At 41.6% G+C, this 12,354-nt stretch overlaps 1 protein-coding gene across 1 annotated transcript; it reads left to right on the top strand.

Moving 5' to 3' along the window:
• Positions 1 to 249: 249 nt before the first annotated feature.
• LOC111956219 (RNA-binding protein 43) lies at positions 250 to 8,220 on the top strand. The gene is made up of 4 exons (XM_023976672.2): positions 250 to 438; positions 5,848 to 6,035; positions 6,194 to 6,282; positions 6,626 to 8,220. The coding sequence occupies exons 1-4, from the start codon at positions 332 to 334 to the stop codon at positions 7,508 to 7,510; spliced, it is 1,269 nt and encodes a 422-aa protein (XP_023832440.1). The 5' UTR covers positions 250 to 331; the 3' UTR covers positions 7,511 to 8,220.
• The last annotated feature ends 4,134 nt before the right edge of the window (positions 8,221 to 12,354 follow it).

Genomic DNA, 12,354 nt, shown 5'->3' with positions numbered 1-12,354 from the left:
GAAATTCAGGGTTAGTTTAGAGAATATAGTGGTGAGTAGTACTACTTCAGTGTAGTAGGTGGCGGTGGAAGCACTTGTCAGTTGGTTGCGATTCGCCAATATAACTTAAACAAATAGAGGACGGAGGAGGTATGGTCGTCCCTGTGCATTTCGAGAGAATCGAAAGTGAAACATTGTCAGCAGCATCGCCCATAGACTCTGCCGCGTTCACTCTGAAATTTACCGAGTTACTAACTGATTTTAGTTATACACGTGCCCTCGCAACGAATAAACAAGTCGGAAATGTACGAGTTTCCTAGTTCCGATTCACATTTGAACGCAACATCAGTCTATGCGTGACGCGCACAACTTTTTACTTGAGGTTTTCTCGAAATGCATAGTACGACCATACTTCAGTGGTGACGACCKTATTTTGAACAAACCGACAACCCGATATAGGTAAGTTTGATTCAAATGACAACTTTTTGAAGGAAAATAAAAACATGTTTGCTGTTAATGCATAATAACTTACCTCAAGTATATTTTCAGTGTTTTCTTAGTGAACAACGGGAACAGGAAATTGGGAATAGGATTACAATATTGGCAAACGTAAACAAATCACATTGATTGAGAGAACGTAGATAACTCACATCCATACACMGTTAATTTAATGCAATAATATTGCGTGCTGTCAATTGAATATTTCGTACTGTCAATTGAATATTTATACCACATACTAGAGTTTTTTTATGATCTTTCGAGTTGCTATGCGCCAATATTTAAAWWWWWTTACATTCTAAAACCCTTACCTACTGTGTTTTTGCGTGCCGTTCTTTGTTTGCTTAAATCCATACATTTTAATAAAACGTTAATCAATCAAATACCGAACCACAGACTGTACTTCTTCCTTCTTAGGATTTGTTGTGCAGATTGCGCAGCCAACTTTTGTTGTATAACACCGCCACCTATCTGTACTGGTGTGTGATGCCATTCATGACTTACCTACTTACATTCTTGATACCGTAATACAACATTGGGAAAAGGAAATTGCCTCAACAATAGCCTCACAACAAAAAAAAACACCCCCACTATTTAACCGATCTAATACTACTACAGACCAATGGTCTGAGAGGACAGACCACTTACCACTCAACACCCAAGCAACTGTTCTGCAGTAAATCCTCACATCCAAGTACTTCTCACGCTACTGCCTCCACAACTTCTATTTTCTGTGACTTCTGATCCATTCTGCAGATAATTGACAACCATGGCTATGAATGCTAAAAAAGCCCACCTTACTGAAGCACACATTCTTCCCATCACCCTCTTGGTCTCTGCCTACTCACAGGAATCCTCTCAGTATCCTCACCCTGTAACCATCTTCCTCTACCACTCAAATCAAAATGTATTGGTCGCATACAGATGTTTAGCAGATGTTATTGCGGGTGTAGCAAAATGTGTGTGCTTGCTCCAACAGTGCAGAGGTCATAAACAGCGCAATGATTGAAGCACAGCGAAGAGCTGTCTGGCAAACGCACGAAAGTGCTGTTTGAATGAATGCTTACGGGCCTGCTGCTGCCTACCACTGCTCAGTCAGACTGCTCTATCAAATATCAAATCATAGACTTAATTATAACATAATAACACACAGAAATACGAGCCTTAGGTCATTAATATGGTCAAATCCGGAAACTATCATTTGGAAAACAAAACGTTTAATTTTCAGTGAAATTCGGAACCGTTCTGTATTTATCTAACGGGTGCATCCATAAGTCTGAATATTGCTGTTACATTGCACAACCTTCAATTGTTATGTCATAATTACGTAAATTTCTGGCAAATTAGTTCGCAACGAGCCAGGCGGCCCAAACTGTTGCATATACCCTGACTCTGCGCGCAATGAACGCAAGAGTAGTGACACATTTTCCCTAGTTTAATATTGCTGCTGCTAACATGAATTTCTTTTAACTAAATATGCAGGTTTAAAAAAAGATATACTTCTGTGTATTGATTTTAAGAAAGGCATTGATGTTTATGGTTAGGTACATTCATGCAACGATTGGTCTTTTTCTCAAATGCGCTTTTGTTAAATCATCCCCCGGTTTGGCGAAGTTGGCTGTCTTTGTTAGGAAGAAAGTCTTCACACAGTTCGCAACGAGCCAGGCGCCCAAACAGCTGCATATACCCTGACTCTGTTGCACAGAACCAGAGAAGTGACACAATTTCCGTATTACAAGAAATTCATGTTAGCGGCAAATATTAAACTAAATTGCCAGTGTTTTAAAAATATATACTTGTGTATTGATTTTAAGAAAGAAGTTGATGTTTATGGTTAGGTACACTGGTGCAACGACAGTGATCTTTTTCGCGAATGCGCTTGTTAAGTAGGCTGTGATTCAATGATAAATTAACAGGCACCGCATCGATTATATGCAACGCAGGACAAGCTAGATAAACTAGTAATGTCATCAACCATGTGTAGTTAACTAGTGATTATGTTAAGATTGATTGTTTTTTATAAGATAAGTTTAATGCTAGCTAGCACCTTACCTTGGCTCCTTGCTGCACTCTCATATGAAGTAGTCAACCTGCCATGCAGTCTCCTCATGGAGTGCAATGTAATCGGCCATGATCGGTGTCCAAAAATGCAGATTACCGATTGTTATGAAAACTTGAAATTGTCCCTAATTAATCGGCCATTCCGATTAATCGGTTGACCTGTATTATTGACTAGTGATGGTACGTTTGATGCCGGAGCTCCAAGGCATGTGTCGAGATCGCTAAGCACTGTACTTCGAAACAGTTGCCGCATTCACGTGCTAGTCGGAACTAGGAYACTTGAAAATATTCGACTTGCTAACTGGTTGAACACGGCACGTGTGTAACTACAACCAGTGAGAAATATCAGAGTTTCCTATTTCCGACTAGTGCGTGATTGAGGCATAGTCCAGTGGTCACCAACCAGTCCAACTGGTCTATCTTCAAGGCATTACTTTTTAAAATGGATGTTGCACTGTTGGCAGTAGGTACACTTGATTCAGAAGCTCTGCGCAATGTGTTCCCATTTTGAACCATTTCATTTGTCTGAAAAGAGGAACTTGGCGGACTGGGAGATCTGTGGACCGGGAGATCTGTGGCTAAATCAAGTGCGACCTACTGCGCTGATAGCTCAAAGCACCTTGCCTACAGCTTCCCCAGCCACAGAAAAGTTTGATACTAGCCTACGTGAGATTTTCATAACTTTTAAAACCATGACCAGAGAGAGACTGTCAAAGAATATAGCAAAGAGCTGCWGTTGTTAGGAGTGTGTATGTTTAAGTTTTCACCGCTGTCAACACTGTTTTTATTCAACACTATTACAAAACATAAAACGCGCTTCTCCCAATCGCRCTGGAGGTTGAATGAATAAGTAGACAAGTGTAACCATAGTCATTTTTATTATTATTTTAATATCGAGGAATATTTCACTTTCTCTGGTCATAGGAACAACATGAATTTATGCATGAGGCAGATGCGGTACGACTCGAGATTCGCCATCAGGTGGAAGACTGTCCCCTCTCTCTGGTCAGTCTCACCAGAGGAAAGGAAGGAGAGAGCAGGGACCATGAGAGACACACCCTCTGCTGCTCTCTTGCTCCCTCCCTCCACTGAGAATAAGGCCATGTTCAAACAACTGTGAACTTTACTCTGAAATCTCAGACTTCCGAATTCAGTGCGTTCAAGACAACTGGGAACTCTGGGGAAAAAAACGAGATCCAACTGGAAAAAATTGTTTTGAATGGTCATCCAACTCARAAGTCCATGTGGGAAACTCGGGCGTATTTCTAGAGCTCCGACTTTCTGACCTGCAGATCACGGACGTCATGATTTAACCTGTTGAGTTGTCTTGAAAGCACCATGACAGATGCCGGAGGTACCATCAGTCCAGTWAAATACAAAAGCAAATTATTTCAATTTATGCTCAGCTGTGCCTTGCAAGTGCTACACCAACTGATCTATTTTGTTATCCAAGCTTGAGTTTTAAAGTATAATATGGTCTGAGAAGAAAATATTGGCAGGCCAGGCATATAACCAATATGCTGTGATAATGTATTAGGTCTACTGCTCGTCATTCCCACAAAATCATTTTTATTAGGTTAATGTAAAAGAAATTAAGTAACGTTTAAAAAAAAACAATGGGAGTTGTTGTCACAAAGCGGTCTAGCTCCTGCCATCCTTTCTTGGACTGGTGGATACATTTTGGAACATTCGATGAGGGTTGTTGACGTCAACCGAGAGGTGCTATGCTACTAGACTCATGTCATGAATATGCATAGCCATCGAGACAACTCCATATAAAGTGTTTTTCTCAAAGTGCCGGGATGTCACGTGTCCTATCTTATCAGTACACTCGTAACAACTAAGCATTACGAAACTTCTATTCAATCAATAAACTCATGTAGCAAATAAGCCATACATTTTTAGTTCGACACACTCTCATTGACCTCCATAACAAAGCTCCTTGCTTGGTGGCAAAACGAGGGTAAAAACACCTCCTGCGGAGGGAACAATTTCCGCCGAGTTGGCCTCCCTCTTCTACTCTGTGTAGAAGCAAAAAGGTACGCTGCGGACGCGCTACGGGCTGTGGATACACTATAATAATACGGCTGCCTAAACTTATTTTGACCAGCAGTGTCACTAGTGTCACTGTGTTGATTAAAACCTCGAGTAATGAACCTATTTGACACAATTGGCTGAAAAACCTCAACGCTTCAGATGATTCGTGTCATCACTAGTTATTGACGCATAGGCGACTCAAAAAGGAGTCGGAGGTAATTAAAAAAACTTCCTAGTTGCTCTCAAACTCCGGAGAGGGCCGGTCAGATTGCGATAATTGAGTCCGTTTCATCTTATCTTAGCAGCTGGCTATCATCGTATCTAGGGCCCTATAAAATCCAGACATTAAAATAGAATCAACAATATGTTAATAAATGGAACTTTTGTTGGAAATCAACAAAAACAATTGGACTTATTGGAAAGAGCATTTAATTGCGAAGTGAAGTCGTAAGACATTAACAAAATACATCAGTGATTTGTATTTTCATGGAGCTTTCTGAAACGGCACAAGAATGCCACAGTCTGTTTGTATTTGCACACTTTGTCTACACTTTGCATATCCGTTAGCGATGATTCTAATGATAACCTTCTGTTAGAAACGGAAAGGCTTTCCCAAAAACCTTCTGAAATGAATGTTAATTCAAAAGTAGCCTGTGCCTACCTGGCGGAATGATTATTTGCTTCAAACCAGGTGGCCATTTTACGAACTCTAAGTGCTACAGAAACACTGCTTAGCCAAACAATGGTCTCTTCCTGGTGCACACTTGCACGCCAAAACATTAAAATGTCTTTCAATTTTTTCCAGACCTCTAAAATGGTCTCCTGATGTGGTTTAAACATTGTTGTRGACTTAGAACATTCAATTCTGAAATGTTTTATTTTTGAAACCTGAAACTAAACGGGGCAAACGGAAATCTGGAAAAACKAAATGGAATTTKGGGAAAAAACTAAACGCAAAAAATGTAACAGATTTTATAGGGCCCTACGTATCCCCTGTGGACCGGGTGGTACATAAAACATTCTCCATTCAGGCTACAAAGTCATCCATTTCCTCCTTAACTCGATTTAATGTCGAGAAGGTGGGAAAAACATGAAAAAATATGCATCCTTTCTTTATGAAACACCATTTTCCACCTCCATGCTGGATTAGCTAATGCTAGTCCCGGATGTTGCATWTCGCATTCAGCCAATCGGGTTACAGCAGTCTGATAGTTTACAACATGAGGTGGTGGTCACCTGTGGTCATTGCTCACCTCTATGCCCTTTCCCCAGTATTGTCATGGAGGGAACACCCGTGGAGGTYCTTGGCGTCCCCGACGATATCCTTGCCTCTGTTAGAATGGTTGACAAGCTCACAATACACTTCCAACGACCAGGGAACGGGGGAGGAGAGGTGAAGAGAGTACAGTTTCCATCCTACAGCCCAGGACAGGCCTTTGTCATATTTGAGGATCCAGAAGGTAGGCTTATCGAATGGATGAAACTACAGATACCTATTTTTAGGTACACATAGCCTAATATTAGTTTGTGATAATGTACTCTTTGCTACAGAATATATGGATACATTTGTGGTAAAACCATGTCATTCATCTACCAACCTACTTCCTCTCTGTTGCAGTGGCTGCACGTGTTTTGCAGCAGACCCATGTCTTAGAACTGGATGGACAACACTTTCCTCTTAAAATCAGGAAAGCTGACAGGCCTGAGGTAGTTAAAAGACCCATCATATTGCAATCCACATCCTCTAAAAAGTATGGTTACAATTTCCTTTATTGAACCTTTCATTTACCAGGGAATAAACCCTTGATGTTAGAATACTATTTTTTGAGTTGAGCTGGCAAGAGGACGAAGTAGTCAGCATGTACATACAATACTTTACATTAAAAACAATTAGTGGTCAACAACATTTGTTTCTCTATCAKAGCTTTAAACTCAGTAAGCAACACCATCTCCTTCAGTTTTTAAGTCGTTTGCAGGTCATTCCAAGACCAACGAGCGTTGCAGAATAATTATATATTTTTCTCTTGTTTTATTTATGTGTGTGTCGCAGGTGGACATGCCAGTCAAGGCCAATCTGGATGTGAGCATGTTCTCCAAGGACAGCGAGGAGGTGATCCAGCCTGTGAACGAGATTCCCCATGGTCAGCTACCCATTCAGGGCTCCATCCAGAAGTTCAGTGCAGTGAAGGCCCAACTGCAGCATGTCTTACCCCAGGACACAAACACCCTGCGCCACAGCAGCCCTTCGCCATCCAGTCTCAATAGCCATGCCTCTGGGGCCATTTCCAAATCCTCAATCCGCTGCAACCCATTTCCCAGCCCACAAGCAACAGGGTATGTTGAGGACAACTTGACCCATATGAGGAACCCATCCCCCAAGCCAGTGGAACCCATCTCCCAGACCCCATCTTGCAGTGAGGTCTTCTTCATAACGGACGCAGATGTGCTCCGTTATGCCCTGTGYGTCAGGAAAAAGGACATTGATTCCATTCTTGGAGGCGACACAACTCAAATGGATGTTAAGCCAGCTGAAGGTTCAGACCTTCGCTATGTTTTCCTTGAAGGGAAGAGYCCAGAGAGGGTTATGGAAAAGCTGCAAGTTTTTCTCACCAAGCTTCATTTAAGACTACGAACTCAAGAAATCCCACTATGGACACTCGATCGCGACCGACAGGTTAGAATTCATGAACTGGTTCAGAAGTATAATATAATTTATCCTACTGTCCTCGTCAATCAGGTTGGAGATCTCCTCCGCCTTGTAGGACCTTCCAAGGAAAGTTATGAGATGAAGCAGAGGCTCCTGGGAAAACCCATAGACCTGCTACCAGCTGGGCTAACAGGGAGGGTACTGGACAGGAGTACCCATGGTGCTCCCATCCCATGGCCTCCTGGCCCAGTACCTGACCCTGTGTCTGCACCTGCACCAGATTACTAGTAAATTAACTACATTTTGCAGTAGCTTGGTGGTAGTGGAACTAAATTCAAATCTAGATAGTGTTTGCAGGAGTTCATTACTTTTTGTCATGTAGCAGTGTAGCTAACTACTGGAACTACACACTACCGTTTTACCATGTAGCGGTGTAGCTAGCTACTGGAACTAATAAAATAAAAGGAGTGAAGTAGGCCATAATTTCGATTTTTTGGCATCAGACCAACCTGTTTCTCACTTGAAACATCGTTTTTGTGTTTAGGCTAAATTACACGTTCTGTTAATATATGACCCCAAAGTGATCTCTTCTTGCAATTTGTAGTCTGACATTTTCAGATTTAGATATGATACGTTTTCACAAAGTAGTTTGGATGTAGTGAACTACCTTTCAAATGAACTAGTTAAGTAAACTATTTTTCTTAACTTCTTCCAGTGTGAGGTAATTGGTAGCTTGCTAAACTGTCTTTTCTGAGTAGCTTTCCCAACACAGAAAAATGCCAGGATGAGCCTGGCTCCCATTCATCCCAGGCMAACCTATTCTCTGTCCTGGCACCCAAATGGTGGAACAAGCTTCCAGTTCCCCCTAAAATCAGGACAGATGAGTCACTGCCCATCTTCCGAAAACATCTGAAAACCCACCTCTTCAGTATCTTTATCGAACACCCTTGTTGACACTGGCACGACTCTTTTCTTACTAGCTTAGATCATTTATTGAGGAAAAATGTACTGACTTTGACTGTGACATGTGGTTGTCTCACCTAGCTATCTAAAGATGGATGCACAAACTGTGCAGTGACTCTGGATAAGAGCGTCTGCTGAATGACAAAAATGTCATGTTTAAAGAACATGGAAGGGTTGTACAAGAGGCTACAGGAAGCGCTGTGCCCTCTACACCCACTTCCATTCACAGGGGAAGAAGTCACTCTGATTCCCCGGCGAAAATAAAAGAGCTTAGAGTTACACGGGAGGTCTTGAGGCCAGAAAGGGCGGATGATGTGGTGGTGCCCTCTGCTGGAACTCAAATGCCAGTGGTGAAAAAGAGGTCATTACTTCCAAAAAGTCTTACTAACACAATAGAATGGAAAGAATGTGTTTCCAAGCAAGAAAAAGCCCTAACTGGTTACTAGTTTAGATGCAGACACCTGTAATGAAAGTGTCTTGGCTTGTTTATTTCTTGAATGTCTTTAATTTCATAATATGCTGTGGGGTAAAATGTTCAATTCACATGTATACACATTTTGTTTTGTAAGGATTTTTCTTCTTGGACAAATTGATTTCTGTATTTTCTAATATTTTCTTTCTCATGATATGAATCTATTCTAAATGTGTTTTTTTTTGTTTTGAGGGATTGAGGGCAATAAACATATATTATATTTGTGTAAATTGATCCTTTAAATATATGCTGATGCAAAGGCTGGTAACTATACTCTAGGAGTGGACTTTGTTAATCTACTGTATCTGTTTTGATTATGTGGAGCAATTATTTAGAGATGATCTCATCTTTTTTTGTGTGGAAACTGTTCCTGAAATGTGGTCATTTTAACTCCTCACACAAGACTAAAATCAACACATCGTGCTCTCGTTTGACAATTCCTTTCGACTTGTCATTGTCTCCACGTTTCTTGTAAGTCTGTTACTATGGCAGTCTGTTACTATGGAAGTCTGTCACTATGGAAGTCTGTCACTATGGCAGTCTGTCACTATGGCAGTCTGTCACTATGGCAGTCTGTTACTATGGCAGTCTGTTACTATGGCAGTCTGGGTCCATGCGTTTGCCTTAGTATCTGCCTTAGTACTGTGCTTGTTCTTGTCAGACTGATTCTGAGTGTTAACTTCTGGACACCGGAGTTTCGTGAATGGTGATGGACCTAGAAGCAGATGAGAGAGGAAGTGCTCACCAGCCTGCCCTCTGCGTCCCTTCCTGAGCAGGAAGTGAGGCGGCCCCACGCAGTCGACATGACACAACACAACGCACACTGACAGAGAGAGGAAGTAGTGATCAGAGTTGAGCAGGTTAGGAGGGGGTGAGTGGTAGTGCAGTCTATTATAAGTTCTTTAAACGGCATAGATCACTTTTAGAATGCTCACTGATAATCAAGCCTTCCGAGAAGGAAAAACAACACTCCAGTGCACTACAGGAAGTAAAGGTCACACACAGAACACTGTCTCCAGAGCAACCTCTTGATTGACATATTGTTAAATTGGCTTTAGCAGTGTTACTGCATTGTGTTGTTTAAACAATGAGAGCCATGAGGCTTTATGTTAAACGCCCGCACCAGTAGAAATCCACTTTCTCGAGCTGAAAGAGGATGGCCAGACGAGTTTTAGGCAAATGTGTTTTGCATGGCCCTGTGCCCCAGGTGCAGCGGGTAGCCTAGCGGTTACAGCATTTGGCCAGTCACCGAAAGGTTGCTAGTTTGAATTCCAGAGCCGACTAGGTGAAATATCTGTTGATCTGCCCTTGAGCGAGACAGTTAACCCTAATTGCTCCAGGTTCGCCATCAATAATGACTGACTTCTGGCCGTGACCCCACTTTCTGAGGATGTCTCAGGGGGAGTGGGATATGCAAAAAAAAACACATGTCTATTTCACACTACACACTGAACAGGTTACACACTGAACACATGTGAAACAGGACAAACATAAGCACCTCCTCTTTGTTTGCTTCTTTTCAACCATGCCATTGATCCTAGAGAGAACTCTCCACCCACCAGGGGTAGCGGGACCATGGGAAAAACCAACTCGCCTCATTGCTTCAATAGTTAGGCTATCCATATTACCAGAGCTTATGTTCTTTATTTTTCTATTGGCGGATTCGTGGTTGCAATTTAGGTAATGCATTGAGATAAACAGTTGATGTTGGAAGTTTAGATACACCTTAGCCAAATACATTTAAACTCAGTTTTTCACAATTCCTGACATTTAATCTTAGTAAAAATTCCCTGTCTTACATTTACATTTACATTTAAGTCATTTAGCAGACGCTCTTATCCAGAGCGGACTTACAATTGGTGCATTCACTTATGATATCAGTGAACAAACCACTTTACAATAGTGCATCTAATCTTTTAAGGGGGAGGGGGGGGTTAGGAGATTACTTTATCTATCCTAGGTTCCTTAAAGAGGTGGGTTTCAGGTGTCTCCGAAGTGGTGATGACTCCGCTGACCTGGCGTCGTGAGGGAGTTTGTCCCCATTGGGTGCCAGAGCACGAACAGTTTTGACTGGGCTGAGCGGGAAATGTACTTCCTCAGAGGTAGGAGGCGAGCAGGCCAGAGGTGATGACGCAGTGCCCTTGTTTTTGATCCTAGGTAAGTTAGATCACCCTTTATTTTAAGAATGTGAAATGTCAGAATAATAGTAGAAGAATGATTATTTCAGCTTTTATTTCTTTCATCACAGAAGTTTACATACACTCAATTAGTTTTGGTAGCATTGCCTTTAAATAGTTAACTTAGCTCAAACATTTTTTTTTGGGCAGCCTTCCACAAGCTTCCAATAAGTTGGGTGAATTTTGGCCATCTTCTGAAGAGTGGTGTATGAGTCAGGTTTGTAGGCCTCCTTGCTCGACACGTTTTTCAGTTCTGCCAACAAATTTTCTTATAGGATTTGAGGTAAGCGGCTTTGTGATGGCCGTACTTGACTTTGTTGTCCTTAAGCCATTTGTCACAACTTTGGAAGAATGTTTGGGTCTTGTCATTTGGAAGACCATTTGCGACAGCGTTTAAACTTCTGCTGATGTCTTAGATGGTTGCTTCAATATATCCACAACATTTTTACTTCTTCATTTGTGCCATCTATTTTGTGAAGTGCACCGTCTCTGCAGAAAGCACCCACAACATGATGTGCCACCACTGTTGGTTCCACACAGTTGGGATGGTTGTTCTTCGGTTGCAAGCCTCCCCCTTTTTCCTCTAAACATAACGATGGTCATTATGGCCAAACAGTTCTATTTTTGTTTCATCAGACCAGAGGACATTTCTCCAAAAAGTACGATCTTTGTCCCTATGTGCAGTTGCAAACCGTAGTCTGGCTTTTTATGGTGGTTTTGGAGCAGTGGCTTCTTCCTTGCTGAGCGGCCTTTCAGGTTATGTCGATATAGGACTCGTTTTACTGTGGATATAGATACTTTTGTAACTGTTTCCTCCAGCATCGTCACAAGGTCCTTTGCTGTTGTTCTGGGATTGATTTGCACTTTTCGAACCAAAGTACATTCATCTCTAGGAGACAGAACGCATCTCCTTCCTGAGTGGTATGACGGCTGTGTGGTCCCATGGTGTTTATACTTGCGTACTATTGTTTATTCAGATGAACGTGGTACCTTCAGGCGTTTGTAAATTGCTCCCAAGGATGAACCAGACTTGTGGAGGTCTACTATTTTTTTTTCTGTCTTGGCTGATTTCTTTTGATTTTCCCATGATGTCAAGCAAAGAGGCATTGGATTTGAAGGTAGGCCTTGAAATACATCCACGGGTACACCTCCAATTGACACAAATGATGTCAATTAGCCTATCAGAAGCTTCTAAAGCCATGACATAATTTTCTGGAGTTTTCCAAGCTGTTTAAAGGCACAGTCAACTTAGTGTATGTAAACTTTTGACCCACTGGAATTGTGATACAGTGAATTATATGTGAAATAATCTGTCTGTAAACAATTGTTGGGAAATTACTTGTGTCATGCACAAAGTAGATGTCCTAACCGACATGCCAAAACTATAGTTTGTTAACAAGAAATTTGTGGAGTGGTTGAAAAACAAGTTTTAATGACTCCAACCTAAGTGTATGTAAACTTCTGACTTCAACTGTATCAGCGCCCTAACCCTACATTATATCACCACCCTAACCCTACAT

Source organism: Salvelinus sp. IW2-2015, linkage group LG31 (genome assembly GCF_002910315.2).
Source record: "Salvelinus sp. IW2-2015 linkage group LG31, ASM291031v2, whole genome shotgun sequence".
In the NCBI taxonomy this organism is placed as follows: domain Eukaryota; kingdom Metazoa; phylum Chordata; class Actinopteri; order Salmoniformes; family Salmonidae; genus Salvelinus; species Salvelinus sp. IW2-2015.
The sequence above is the reverse complement of the archived record's forward strand: the minus strand, read 5'-3'. Positions and strand labels throughout refer to the sequence as shown.